General features: G+C 37.7%; 1 protein-coding gene across 1 annotated transcript; it reads left to right on the forward strand.

Moving 5' to 3' along the window:
- Positions 1-1,241: 1,241 nt before the first annotated feature.
- LOC141648337 (copper-transporting ATPase PAA1, chloroplastic) lies at positions 1,242-10,178 on the forward strand. Its single transcript, XM_074456894.1, has 10 exons — positions 1,242-1,718; positions 1,816-1,869; positions 3,055-3,208; positions 5,020-5,094; positions 5,230-5,507; positions 6,164-6,394; positions 6,700-6,798; positions 7,170-8,082; positions 8,905-9,543; positions 9,945-10,178. Exons 1-9 carry the CDS (start codon positions 1,350-1,352, stop codon positions 9,513-9,515), a joined length of 2,784 nt encoding a protein of 927 aa, XP_074312995.1. The 5' UTR covers positions 1,242-1,349; the 3' UTR covers positions 9,516-9,543; positions 9,945-10,178.
- The last annotated feature ends 5,786 nt before the right edge of the window (positions 10,179-15,964 follow it).

Below are 15,964 nucleotides of genomic sequence, written 5' to 3' on the forward strand. Positions count from 1 at the left end.
AAGACGAAAACACCTACTAGCCTCTACCTAATTTCGTACTTCGTTTTAATGTTAATGACTCTATAAGACTCTGTTTTTTTGGCTGAAAGGAGCCGAATTGAACTGAACAGAATTGAATTAAATGGAGTTGGGCTGAAATGAATGGAGCTAATGTAAAAGTTAATTTGTAAAGAGATGAATTGAACTAAACTAAATAGAACCGAATTAAACCAAAATGAGTTGAAATTATGTAAAAAGGCTAATTCATAGATCCGTGTGTAAGACTTTGAGTTTCTAAACTTTTCAGTTTCCATTATTATTAGTGTGTGTTAAGTTGCATGCTAATAAAAATTAAAATCCTCGTCAATTATGACAGTGAGGATTCTATATCACATTGTGTGTGTCACACCACTTAACTTCTAACATCTCAACAAATTAGTATATATATTGTACTCCATCTGTTTTTTTTATATATGACTTTCTCCCCCTTCTCTCTTCAATATCTCTTAAAATATAAGACTAAATATTATAATATATATACTCATATGAAAGAGTTTTTCGTAAGGAATTTAATGATACCATTTTTATATTTTTTGAACAAATATATTTTTGTAAATATTAAAGTCAAAGGTTTACCTCGTAAATGCAAAACGTCATATATAAAAAAATGGAGAGAGTAATATTTTATTTTTCCACAAGTGATGTGTCAAAATGTAAATGTTGTGAGACACACAATGGGACACAAGAGTGGAGCAGAAAATCCCCAATGCAATTATGATTAGATCTTATCTTTGTAAATTGTACTCCATTTAAATACTCCCTTCATTCAACTCCACTTTGCAGGTTTCTATTTTGCACACTATTCACAAACGGACATTCAACTTCAATTTTCTCTCGATACATAAGTTAAAATATAATCATGTGGGATCTTATTTGATTCGTCTTTAAGAGTACATTAAAATTATCTAACTTTTATAATTTTTGCAAATACGTAACTAAAAATATTTACTGCGTAAAAATCGCGTTGGCAAACGTGATAAAGCAAACATGTAAAGTGGAGTTGAATGGAGGGTGTATGGCATTAGATTATTACCTACACAATTTGCAAAATCAATCAATGAGTGGGCCTATTTGTAAAAATTGGTAAAGTTGTGTTTATTGTGTCATTTATGTGGGAGTGTACATTTTTAGGTGAGAAAAACGTGTTATTGATTTCTGATTTTATTATATTATATAGATCAATTCACGAGGTTCACAAAGCAAAACCACCAACAGTAGTCAACCTGTTTCCCGCCACTCATCGTCTCACCAACTAATCTTCTCATCTCAGTATCTCACTCTCTTCCTTTCTTTCCCTCTCCTTGACAACAATGGAGTCAACCCTATCCAAAACCCTAAATTCCCCTACCGCTGTCCTCTCTCTCCTCCACTTCCGCCGCCGCATCCTTGCCACCTCTTGTCACGCGCCACCGTTTACTACCTCCTCTTCGTTCCTCACGCGCCGTCTCTCTCACTCCTCACGCCCCGCTGTTTCTCTTTCTTTCTCCGCCGTTCGCCGTCTTACATCTGCCGTGCCTCATTCTCGCTGTCTCTCTCACTCTTCCGGTGGCGGCGGCGGAGGATTCGCCGCCGGCGGTGGTGGCGGTGGCGGCGATGGTTTCGAGGAAGGTGTTCCGAAGGTCGCAGCTGTTGACGATGCTTCGCCGAGTTCGCTTGAAGCTATTGTGCTTGATGTTGGGGTATATATGCACTTATTAATGTTTTTTGTGTTTTCGGATTGTTTTTTGGTGATTGATTGATTTGTTGATTGTTGTGAGTTTTGTTGAATTTGAATAGGGGATGACTTGCGGAGGATGTGCATCGAAAGTGAAGAAAATTCTCGAAAATCAAGTGAGTTACTTCTAATTCAGTTAAGAGCCTTTGTGATTTGTGGAATGTTTGATTAAAAGTGACGCTGAAATGTTTGATTAATCGTATTAAAGGTTTGATTAATCGTATTAAATGTTTGATTAATCATATTAAGTGACGCTGAAATGGTTGATTAATCATATTAAGTGACGCTGAAATGTTTGCGGAGGATGTTCGCTTGAAATGTTTGATTAATCGTATTAAATCAAAATCGACAATATGACACTGAAATCCTACTGTTTTGGAATGTTTTTGAAGATTTTACGGTATTTTAGTGCATTTTAAGGCGATGTAGGCTTTACTATTAAGTGAGCTTAGGCTGTGAGCCGATATTACAGCCGTGACTGAAATAGATACGGAATACTTCATAATTCATGCTATGAAATGATCCTGTATTGTTGTTCGTAAATATGGAATGTGTTAAAACTTATTAAATGATGCATAAGAGCGTGGCGGTAACATTGAAATGCGTTTTGTAATGTTTTTGAAGGATTTAGCAACTGTTTTACGGTATTTAAGGTGGTAGAGGCCTTATTAGGCGAGTTTAGGCCGTGACAGACAATATCACAAATGTGACTGAAACTGATACGTAAGACTATGAAATGATGCTGTATTTTTGTTTGTAAAAAATAAGCAAGTCTTGTGCGAGATTGTGCATCTTAGACTGGCTCAATTGTTTAGCTGAAAAGGCCATTTGTGATCACAAAATGGTTCTTTTATTAAATTATCAACTGTTTAACTGAACATATCAGGTGTATTTGTGGTCAGTATAAAATAAAATAAACTTATGTTCCTGTTGAGCTTACATTTGGAAAAATGTCCAGAAAAATTAAGCTAGGGTAATATAACTTCACGAAAAGGTGTTTGTATTCAGCTGCGTAATCAATAAGCCTTAACTAGCGAGAGACTTCTTTTTCAAAACATGAAAATCTTTATCTTGAAATGAGAGCTGAATGTACATATTAGTGGTATTTGCTTGCCCTTCTCTGGTTGTTTGTGACTAGAGAGGATAGTAGTAGGTGAACCGTCAACCATGGGTGGATGGCTCTATATACATAATACATTGTTTTTCTCTAATAAATATTTGTGAAGAAAACATCGTCTTTGAGCAATGTTTAAGTTCAGTTTTATTCTCCTTTAGTATGGACTTTGACTTTTGAAGAACAGCCTCAGGTGTCATCTGCAACAGTTAACTTAGCGACCGAGACTGCAATTGTTTGGCCTGTAGACGAAGCTAAGGTTGTACCAAATTGGAGACAGGAGTTGGGGGAGATGTTGGCAAAACATTTGACGAACTGTGGATTCGAATCAAATGCTAGAGGTTGATTATCTTTTACTTTGGGATTTATCTATGTATTAATTTATGTTTTTAGTTTTCTATCCCTATGAGACCTCACTACCAAAAGAGCAACATTGATGATGTATTGTTAGTTGTAAGTAGATGTCGGCGCTGTTTATGTGGTTGTGATGTTCATATGTTCAGATTAAGTCTTTCTTGTCGTTCTTGTTCAAATGTTTGATTCAGTTTTTTTGTGTGGATTGTGGAATGTGGCCCATGGGCAATATCTTTTTGAGGCTATAACGCCTATATGCTGTGGTGATTGAGATTGCTGACAATAATTTGATGCTTTGTTTCTTGCTTGCCTTTCATGTTACCAAACACGCTGTTGTATGTTGCTAAACCGATTTAAACAACTCTTCTTTTGGGTTGGCTTTAAATCCCTTTCGTATTTTTTGTTTTTGCTCTTGTAGTAGTTGATGTTTTACCTCATTTGTCTTAGCTTAGTGCCAGAGGTAGCTGATAGAATATTTAGACTTCATCCACTTCTGTGGCAATTAAGGAAAATTTATATTGAAGATGTCGTAGTCCTTGGCTTCCCCCTAGAATGGTTCATCTCTCCACACCCTTGCGCAACGTGTCAACCGTATTGTTAATTTTCTTCTTTTGGTTCTTATCTCTTAGTGGTTTAGTTGTGTTGCTCAAGTATTGGTATATGTAGACAGTGAGAGATTGTAAGCCGCTGATCATTTATTTGAAGTAAAAGGTATCACATCAAGTGATCAAACTCGAGGAACTCATTCAGACTTGTGATAATTGTCTGCAATGGTAAATATGTTGGTACATGTGCACATGGGTCTGTGAGACTGTATGGAAAGGGATGATAATGCTTTAAGGCAGTTCGAGAGAAAATCTGAATACATTATTTCTGAAAGGACCTGTCTGATTCGTCTTTAAAACCTGATACTTGGTAACTCCTGTTAGGTCAATACTTGTCCTCTACCTTGGATAAAAATACGCAACATACCATAAGAGAATATGCTTGGCTAAAATGATTCATGTCAAGCTTGGTTATTGATTGGCAGGTCAGGGGGACAATGAAGGAGAGATCCCTGAGTATGAAATACAAAATTTATTATGAGGAGCTAAATAAACGGTATGTCATTGGCATGGTTTTTCTTGCCGAACATTTTTTTTTTCAAAAAAAATACTGCACCTCTTAGAAGTGAACCGTCACGTATGACACAAATTTTTTTTTTCGATAGGTAAATGTTCCAGTTACTAAAGGTGCAATGGGTAGTGAGACTGCACACAAGCGCATTCGGTGAAGATAATTGTTGTGGACATTTTTGCTATATAAGTGTCTATATCTGTAGTAAAATGACAACTCCCTAGTGTTCTGACAATGTTCAATATGTATGATGTATCTGTAGGCAGTAACAGTATGTCTAGATCTGATGACCTTTCGTTAGATACGGAACGATTTGACAATGCCGAGGGCTTATTTGAATAGTTTCATGTCAAATTTTTATTTCATTCTTCTGATGTGCTCTTTTCATGTTATTCAACAGTTCACCCTTTTGGACTATCGGTGATGTTATAATTCAGAAATGAAAATATGAGGATGTAATTCAACTCAGTGTTGATGCACTATAGATGTTTTTTTTCTTGTGCTTTATTTTTCTTGTGTGTGTTTGTGTGTTTGGAGGAGGGTCTGCCCCAAGCCTCCTCGGTTGGCCTTTTTCAATGAACTTCTTGCAGATATAGTGAGCGGATTAGGACACACGCCTTAAATAGGCAATCATCATGTGACGAAATCCTTTTAATCAGCATTTCTGTGATACCGTGTGCAGATGCTGGAAGGGAGAGTGTATTCAAAACTTTTGAAAGAAAGATAGATCAAAAACGTAACCAATTAAAGGAAAATGGTTAGTTTTCTTGTAATCCGTACTACATACAATTCAGCCTCTTTTGGTTTTTCTCTTATTCCTTTGATTATTTTTTTTTGTTCGTTGAGGAACAAAGTGTAATTCTTCAGCAGTTGCCTTAATTATCTCTTACAGGCCGCGGACTTGCAGTATCTTGGGCTTTATGTGCTGTGTGTCTGTTTGGACATGCGTCTCATTTATTTGGAGCTAAAGCTTCATGGATCCATGTCTTCCACTCCACAGGCTTCCATTTATCGTTGTCCTTGTTCACGTTACTAGGACCTGGACGACAACTAATTATTGATGGTCTCAAGAGTTTTTTTAGGGGTGCCCCTAACATGAATACGTTAGTTGGACTTGGAGCTTTATCATCATTTACAGTTAGCACGCTGGCTGCTTGTATCCCAAGTCTGGTAAAACTCTTGTGGATGTGTACTTATATTTCAATCATTGATGTGCATTCAGATCATTATAAACATGTGATCATGAGCGAGTATTGGGAATTCCGCATCTAGCATCTTAAGTGGCTGGCAGATCTCCGATGTCAGAACAGCACAGGAGAAACTCACATGTCTGGTCTGGCTCTCAGCATACCCCGTTCCAGCTAGGGTAGGGATGGACGACTCTTAAGTCTTGACCTTGAGTGGTCCAGTACAATACGATTTATTTTCACATTCCCCTTTAGAATAAGTCTAAGAAATGGTTTGTTAATTGTTAGTCCCCTTTTACACTTTAGAAATACTGGTCCACTAGAGGAGTAATTAAACTGAAGACTAGCCATAGCCAGTACTTGTCAGTCGGGTTTCTACTTCCTGGTCTAATTAATTGGGATGTTATACATAAACCTACCGTGATTCAAATTGCTATTTGTAAAAAAAAGGTTTTTTTTTTGGGATTGTGGCTCTGTTTTCATTGTTTTAGAATCATAAGAGCCTAGACAGATAGCTTATGCATGTGCCATTTCTAAAACGACAACTTCTTTGTGTATCTTGTCATCACTAGCAACATATGATCTATCAGGTGTACTACTCTTCGGTTTGTTATGCTGACAAGCATGTTATTAATCCAGGGGTGGACGGCATTTTTCGAAGAACCAATTATGCTGATAGCCTTTGTCTTGTTGGGAAGAAACCTTGAACAAAGAGCTAAAATCAAAGCCACTAGTGATTTGACCAGTCTTTTGAGTATCTTACCCTCAAAAGCTCGTCTTTTAGTCAATGATGCTGAAGAAAGTCTTCCTACTGTCGAAGTTCCTTGTAGCAGTCTCGCAGTAGGGGACAAAATTTTGGTCTTCCCTGGCGTAAGTTTTTTTTCCCTAATATTTTTTTCCTATGCAATACCACACTTACAATGGCCATTTTGGTATTTTCACCATTAATTTTTTTCTTTCTCAGTGCATTTCTTCCTCTTCTTGCGCCTTTTCTTCGCTCGCTCATACAATAGATGTACTTGACATGCTTTTGTTGATGGGTTTTCATGTCAAACAGACATTGTTTTCTGGATTGGTTCTATTTTCAGAAAAAACGAAACAAGTGAAAACTTCAAATACGAGACCACTAGCAGATCTCAGTATCCTAGTCCTCTGACAATCTTCATTAATTTCAGGACCGTGTGCCAGCTGATGGAATTGTCAGGGCTGGTAGGAGTACAGTTGATGAATCAAGTTTTACCGGAGAACCTCTTCCCGTGACTAAGCTAACCGGGGTGTGTAAGTTTTACAACCATAAAAAAAGCTCTCTTCTGCCACTTTCCCTACCTCTTTGTTCTACTCTTTTGTATTATCAACTCATTTGTTTCCTCTCAAACTACACAAATACATATGTAAGGGAGTTTTACATAAACGTTATAGGAAAGGTAATAAAATATGAATAAAAGAGTTGAGTGGGGTTTGGTGATAGGAGAGAGGGATGAATAAAATAATAGTAAAAGTTTCCAAAATAAGAAAGGGGAAGAAAACCTGAATAATCCGTTTTAGGAAATAGGGAAGAAAATATAGAATAGGAGGGAGTATTGATTTATTGTAAAGCTGCCTAACAATTGACTGTGTTCAAGCTAAATAACTTCATACTCTTTAGGATGATGTTTCTGCTGGAAGTATAAACCTAAATGGAACGCTTACTGTTGAAGTGCAAAGGCCTGGTGGTGAAACGACCATGGCTGACATTGTTCGACTCGTGGAAGAAGCACAAAGCAGGGAAGCTCCTGTTCAGCGTTTGGCTGATAAGGTGGCCGGCAACTTCACGTATGGGGTAATGGCACTATCGGCTGCCACATTTATCTTCTGGAATCTATTTGGCTCTCATATCTTGCCTTCTACCATTTTGGGGGGAACTTCAGTTTCTTTAGCACTTCAGCTCTCTTGTAGTGTTTTAGTTGTAGCCTGTCCGTGTGCTCTTGGCCTTGCAACTCCCACTGCCGTGTTAGTTGGGACCTCACTTGGCGCCAAGAGGGGGTTATTGTTACGCGGTGGAGATGTTCTAGAGAAATTCTCAATGGCCAATGTCATAGTTTTTGACAAAACCGGAACTCTAACCATCGGGAAACCCATTGTGACCAAAGTTGTCATAAATTCAGATCCTGGTAATGACCCGGTTTGCTCGTCAGAGGCTGAGTTGTTGCAACTAGCGGCTAGTGTTGAGTCTAATACTATCCACCCAGTTGCAAAAGCTATAGTGGAAGCTGCTCGGTCCGTTGGTGGCCCGAAAGCCAAAGCTGCTGATGGTACTTTTTTGGAAGAGCCGGGATCTGGTGCTGTGGCGACCGTACAAAATAGACGAATTTCTGTAGGGACATTGGAGTGGCTACAAAGGCACGGAATTGAGGAAAATCAATTTCGAGAGCTTGAGCAAAGCAATCAGTCAGTTGTTTATGTTGGAGTAGATGGAAATCTTGCAGGCCTCATCTACATTGAAGATCAGATAAGAGAAGATGCCAAACACGTCGTCCGATCTTTGTACGATCAGGGTATAGATGTCTACATGCTATCAGGTGAGTGAATGAATTTGGCCTTTTTTTGGTTTAACGGGATTTACAAGAATAGTGTTGATACTGACGGGATTCGGACTCAAGTCATGGGTACCGCCTAGGGATGGCAATGGATAGGATCTGGATTATAAGATCCAGATCCAGATCCGGTCCATATTTACAGGATCTGAAATTCCCATATCCATATCCGATCCACAGGATCTGGACTGGATCAGGATCTATCCATATCCTTTTGATAGTAAAGGAAAACTCCCTTTTAAAATATAAAAATATTAATTTTTGGATTTTATTGCGACATAGCATAATAATTTTCTCTATTAGATACAAATAATAGAGCCAAAATTTTAATAAGATAAAAATAAAGTCTTATGAAATTACAATAACACTAAAAAAAATATTATTTTAACCGAAAAATGTTAATCAGAAAAAATCATGGTTTGATTTATGAAAAAATATTAAAAAAACAAAGCATATAGTTTTATTATTTGTTTAACTTAACTTATTGATTAATAAAATAAAATAAAAATGGATCTAAGGGTAGGATCTGGATCTCGACCATACGATCCATATCCGTATCCTTATCCACTGGATCTAAGATATTGCGATCCATATCCGGTCCGTAGGATCTGGATCCCAGGATTAGGCAGGATCTGGATTTCATTGCCATCACTAGTACCGCCCGTTGTGATTTTACCAGCTAGCTCTAGCTGACATGTATTGTCAAATATTTGACCCCTAAAGAAATCCTGCTATGTTTCTTCATTCAATTTAGAGGTAATGGGTTGACGTTACAAATAAGACCGTCTCATAAAAGTTTGTATGCAGGTGATAAAAGAAGCACTGCCGAACACGTTGCCTCAATTGTGGGAATACCAAAGAACAAGGTCTTCTCTGGAGTAAAACCTGATCAAAAGAAGAAATTCATCAGTCGACTCCAAAATGAAAACAATATTGTGGCAATGGTTGGAGACGGTATCAATGATGCTGCGGCCTTAGCTTTATCACATGTGGGGGTAGCCATGGGTAGTGGTGTGGGGGCTGCCAGTGAGGTATCATCGATAGTGCTCATGGGAAATCGGCTTACACAAGTTCTCGATGCTTTGACGCTTAGCAAACTAACCATGAAAACTATAAAGCAGAATCTCTGGTGGGCGTTTGGGTATAACATCGTTGGACTCCCCGTTGCTGCTGGTTTGTTGTTGCCAATCACGGGAACAATGTTAACACCTTCAATAGCCGGAGCTCTAATGGGGTTGAGTTCTCTCGGAGTGATGACAAATTCCTTGCTTTTGAGATTGAGATTTTCTTCAAAGCAGATAAATGGGTCTGAAATTTCTTCAGGTATTGATCAATCCGCAGTAGTCGAAGTTTTAGTTGATGACAATCCGAAATCTGGACCTCCCTATTCTAGCTCCCCATTGAAAAATGCGTCATGATTGGATCAACGGAAAATGTCTCCTATAAGCCCCATCAAAGACTCGAAGTTTTAGACTACGGAAATTTCCCATGGTACCCTCGAACTTTGGCAGATTACACATGGTATCCCTCATTTTAAATTTCTACATATAGTACCCCTGTGGTTATCTTTTTCATTCCTAGAATACCCTTTTGACAAACTTTCGTCGCAACTCCGTTACTTGTATGACTTGTGACGCCTTTTTGTGATAGCATAACTATTAGATACTCAATTACTCATCTAATTACTCATAGGAGTAACGGCGTTATGACGGAAGTTTGTCAAAAGGTATTCTGGGAATGGAAAAGGTAAACACAGGGGTGCCGTATGTAGAAACTTAAAATGAGGGGTACCATGTTTAATCTGCCAAAGTTCGAGGGTACCATGGGAAATTTCCGTTTAGACTAAGAAAACCTCTATTTCATCAGCTAGGCATTATCTAATCTTTAGTGACTATCGGGAAAGCTTATGAGTTTTCCCGGCTTGTCCATTAATGGTAAGATCAGCACCAAACGAGTAGAACTGGAGGAAAGATGTGTTGTTCTGGTTCTGTAAGCGTAGAATGCCAATTAATCCATTGTAATACTGAACGTAGCAGAGAGCAAGTAAAGAAATGTTTAAGAAGGCGTGATCTCTTCCGTAATTGTTTCTGTAATTTTTACTGTTCCTTCATCCGTAAGGTTAGTTTTGTTTGAGTTCGTGAGTTTTGAGTTTTAACAGATGCTATGGAGTTCTGACTGACTTGAAGGCGATATAGCATCATGGAAATGAACTGCTTAAGATCTTACTGGTAAAAATCTTATGTACTACATGTGATGTATTTCTAACGTCATCATTTAATACACTACGTCATCATGTATTTTTTTTTTTTTTGAAAGAAAGGATCAATTCATTAATAAATAGTCATATGACATCTACAACATGTGACAAATTTAAACGAATATAACTCGACTACAACCAAATAAAATAAAATCTTGTTCATTAATAAATAGTCATCATCATGTATTTAAGTCGTGCATATAAGTTTTTCCTTCTTTCTTTTTTCTTAGATTTTAACTATTTATGTCGAAAATTATACCCAGTTCTTACATATGATTTAAGAATTATTTATGAGTTTTATTCAAGCAAATATTTTAAATATGGTTTATATGTCATTTAGTTTGAGGAGGTCTGGATAATTATTTATATTGGTCAACGTTATTTAGTAAGATGATAAATGCTATTTATATTTGTGCTTTTAACACTATTATACTATTTTGTATTGTGGAAGTAACGTTGCAAAGCAACGTTTTATGTTTACACTTATAACCATCAATTAATTGGATGGTTAATGTTCTCCTTAATTGCTAATAAGATTAATGTTGAGCAATGTGTGTATAAAAGGGTTTGGTATCCCACGTTAAGAAGATACAGGGGACACGCATATGAATTTAGCTAATGTGATATTATCAATGGTGAATCGTATTTTCATTTATAGAAAAAATGCTTCTAATTTTTCTAAGTTACCAAAAAATATTTTATCACTAATTAATAATTGAGCATGGGTGATCGTCGGTTCGGGGGCTCCTCTTGCTGCTACCGAAGGAGTCCAACGGGTTGTCGTATCTTGGGAGAGGAACGCACTATTTGGTAATGTTGGGGTACAGAGTACGGAAGCGAATAAATTCAACCAAAGATTAAGAGAAATAATAAAAGACAATAAAAATAACACCAAGATTTTTAGGTGGAAAAACCCTCTTTAAATAGAGGTAAAAAACCACCGGCGAGAGAGCCAAGTATTTCACTATAATGATGTGGGAGTACAAGGATAATTTCCTTAAAGACTATTGAAATAGCCAAGATAATAAACTCTCAAGAGGTGTTAAATATTAGCACCCAAAATGATTATAGAGAGTAGTAATAAAGGAAGAAGAGAAGAATATATTATGTTGTAGTTTTGTTGTGTGTTTGTTCTGCGGAGAATTGCACATGAATTTATAGTGCTTGTAGGAGTAAATGAGCAAATGCGTTTGTCTTGCAATTTCTCCATGTTACTTGTATTAACATTACTCCATCATCCGTTGAATGCATTTCCCATAACTTCACCATATGTTGCATGAACACACATTACTCCACCATAAGTTATTGTATGTTTCTCATAAACTCACATATTTCAATTTATTGAAGTGATAAATGTGAGGCATAACTTCAACAATCTCCACCTTGACTCACATTTCCCCTTGAAATAATCTCTCTCGCCAATGAAGCCTTGTTAAGTGTGAATAATACCAGCTAAGTCCAAGCAATGGTCAAACTTAGCTGTTGTGAGGGGTTTGGTTAACATATCTGCAGGATTCTCAGTTGTATGAACCTTTTCGACGGTTAGATTTCCTGCCTCAACAATATCTCGGATAAAATGGTGCTTGATATCAATGTGCTTGGTTTTTGAGTGATGCTTGCTATTTCTGGTCAAGTGTACTGCACTTTGACTATCACAAAATACTACAAGAATATCTTGTTTTAAACCAAGCTCGCTCACCAAGCCTCGGAGCGGATCGCCTCTTTCATACCTTGATCGCAATATATTCGCGAGTTGTTGATAAAGCCGCAATGGCTTGTAATGAAGAATACCAACGATAGCGAGCCACAAAGTGTAAATATATAGGGCCGAGAGTGACCTTCTTCGATCTAAATCACCACCGTAGTCAGCATCAACATAACCAACTACACCTCCGGGATCAGCTCTTTGCTTATCAAATACCAAACCAATATCAGAAGAATCCTTCAGATAACGAAGAATCCATTTAACGGCTTCCCAATGTTCTTTGCCTGGATTGTGCATAAATCTGCTAACCACACTAACAAAGATAAGCCGGATCGGGCCGAGTGCACACCATGGCATACATAAGACTCCCAACGGCATTTGAATATGGGACATGTGACATTCGTCTTTTGTCATGATCCGTCTGTGGACACTTTGTTCGGATGACAATTTAAAATGAGCGGCAAGAGGAGTATTGACGGGTTTCTTGTCTTGCATATTGAACTGTCGAGCATTTTGAGAATATATCTCTTTCGTGATAGTATTAATTTCCCCTTTCGATGATCCTGTTAATCTCCATACCAAGAATTTTCTTTTTAGGGCCTAAGTCCTTCATATCAAATTCATCGCTCAATGGGCCTTTAGCTTGCTAACAAGTGACTTATCTTTTGCAGCAATTAACATGTCGTCGACATAAAGCAATAAGTATATAAACGACCCGTTAGATGTCTTCTGAAAATAAACACAATTATCATAACTACTCCTCGAGTAGCCATGTCCAACCATAAAAGAATCAAACCTTCTATACCATTGTCTTGGAGACTGCTTCAAACCATAAAGAGATCTTTTTAGACGACATACATAGTCCTCTTTTCCTGGAACTATGAAACCCTCTGGTTGATGGATATAAATTTCTTCTTCGAGATTACCGTGAAGAAATGCAGTTTTCACATCTAACTGCTCTAACTCCAAATCATGCAAAGCAACTAGAGCAAGTAATACACGAATTGAGGTGTGACGGACAACAGGAGAAAATACCTCATTGAAATCAATGCCTTCCTGTTGATTAAATCCTCGCACAACGAATCTTGCTTTATATCTTGCACTTTCAACACCAGGGATGCCTTCTTTTCTCTTAAATATCCACTTACAACTAATAGCTCTCTTACCCTCAGGTAACTTCACCAGATCCCAAGTTTCATTCTTGTGAAGACTCTCAATTTCTTCTTGCATCGCTGCAACCCATTTTGAAGAATCTGCACCGGAAATAGCCTCCGAATAATTTCTAGGTTCATTGCAGTCATTCATCTCTTGTGCAGCGGCCAAAGCATAAGCAATATTTGCGCTTTGGTCAGTACATTTTGGATTCAATTTTCTTGGCCTCTGTTCAGGAAGATTTTGAGCCAAGGACCATGGATCTGGTAAACCTCGTCTTTGTGGTTGGCGTGGTTGTTGTGGACTTCTTTGTTCAACGATCTCGGTTTGTTCGTTGGAATTTGGCAGAGTAGAGGAAGTAGAGACATCCTCCTCTGACTTTGAGACTTTGACATCAAACTCCACCTTCTCTCTAGTATTCTCTTGATCATCTGTACCAGGATAAAAAGAAACAACTTCTTTTCCAGAAGATAACATAGCATTTTCATTAAAAGTTACATTTCTGCTATGAAAGGTTTTCCGAGACTCGGGGTCATATAAACGATAACCTTTAACCCCTAAGCCATAACCCAAGAAAATGCACTTTTTAGCACGAGGCTCTAATTTTCCCTCGTTTACATGAGAATATGCGGGGCAACCAAATATTCTAAGATTAGAATAATCAACAGGGTTACCTGACCAAACTTCTTCTGGAATGTTGCAATCAAGAGATCTATTTGGGGAGCGGTTTATCAAGTAACATGCTGTAGACGCCGCTTCAGCCCAAAAGTCTTTTCCCAAGCCAGAATGAGAGAGCATACAACGAACTCTCTCCATAATAGTTCTGTTCATACGTTCTGCTACTCCATTTTGTTGTGGAGTCCCTGGAATGGTACGATGTCTGGCAACACCTTCCTTCTTGCAGAAAACGTTGAATTCATTTGAACAAAACTCAAGACCATTGTCAGTTCTTAATCTTTTTACTTTCTTTCCAGTCTGGTTTTCGATCAAAGTTTTCCACTCTTTGAATGTGGGAAACGCCTCATTCTTGTATTTCAGAAAATAAACCCAGAGTTTTCTGGAAAAATCATCAATAATGGTCATCATATAATGACAACCTCCTTTTGAAGGAACTTTTGAAGGACCCCAAAGATCAGAATGGATATAATCCAAAGTACCCTTGGTTCTATGAATACCCTTTGAAAAGCTAACTTTTTTCTGCTTGCCAAAAATGCAATGTTCGCAGAAATCAACCTTGCCGGTACAATGCTTTCCGAGTAATCCTTTCTTGTTAAGGAAATGTATTCCTTTTTCACTCATGTGGCCCAATCTCATATGCCACAATTTGGTGTCATCGCTAGATGAGACAATGGGCTGTGAGCACAATGTGAGAGAACCCTGCAAAGACATACAAGCTACGGATCGATTTGCCTTCATTAATACAAGAGCACCTTTGGACACTTTTAAAACTCCACCTTCAGCTGAATACTTACACCCAAGTGATTCTAGGGTGCCTAAGGAAATGAGATTCCGCTTCAAGTCGGGGACATGTCTGACACTAGTCAAGGTTCTAGCAACATCATCATGTGTTTTAATTTTTCTTTGTACCTTCACCAACAACTTTGCATTGTGCATCATTGCCCATCAAAACAAGACCACCATTAATTGATTTATAAGTAGTAAACCAATCTTTATTAGGAGTCATGTGGAAAGTACAAATGAGTCAAGTATCCACTCATTTCTAGACCTTTGTTCTATATCAGTGACAACTAAAACATCCCCATCGACTCGGACTCAACAACACTAGCTTGAGCATGGTGTTCGGGTTGTTTACCTTTACCCTTATCATCTCTTTCTTGCTTTTTTTTGATTAGTACACTCAGAGATTTCATGTCCTTTTTCTTGCAATATCGGCAAAATTTGGAGTTTTTACCTCTTGATTTTGACCTGGCCTTACTCTTACTACTACTACCTCTTTCAAATGTTCTCCCTCTAACAACCAAACCTTCACCCGATTGTTCGTAATTAATTTAAAGTATCAAATTTTTCTTTTGATAGGAGGTGAGACTTGACATCTTCAAAGGATAATGTAATATTATTACCGTATAACATAATTTCTTTAAAGTGTTTAAATGAGGGTGGTAATGAGACAATGAGTAGGATGACTTTATCTTCATCATCGATTTTAACATCAAGGTTCTCCAAATCTATTATGATAGAATTAAACTCATCTAAGTGTGTTTTTACGGGAGTACCTTCTGACATGCGGAGAGTGAATAAACGTTCCTTGAGTCGAAGCTTATTTGCTAGACTCTTGGTCATGTATAGAGATTCCAATTTAGTCCACATGCTAGCAGCGGACGTCTCTTTAATGACCTCACGTAAAACTTCACGTGATAAACAAAGTTGAATCACGGACAACGCCTTCTCATCCATTTCATCCCATTGTTCATCTGTCATAGTGGATGGTTTCTTCGACTTACCATCTAAAGCTTTCTTTAAACCATTTTGTATAAGAACAACTCGCATTTGAACTCTCCAAATGGCGAAACTAATTTTACCGTCAAATTTCTCTATGTCAAATTTTGTCGACATTATGGAAAAATCTCAGTTGAAAATAATATGGCTCTGATGCCAATTTGTTGGGGTACAGAGTACGGAAGCGAATAAATTCAACCAAAGATTAAGAGAAATAATAAAAGACAATAAAAATAACACCAAGATTTTTAGGTGGAAAAACCCTCTTTAAATAGAGGTAAAAAACCACCGGCGAG

The sequence above is a fragment of the Silene latifolia genome, chromosome 3 (assembly GCF_048544455.1).
Source record: "Silene latifolia isolate original U9 population chromosome 3, ASM4854445v1, whole genome shotgun sequence".
Taxonomy (NCBI): domain Eukaryota; kingdom Viridiplantae; phylum Streptophyta; class Magnoliopsida; order Caryophyllales; family Caryophyllaceae; genus Silene; species Silene latifolia.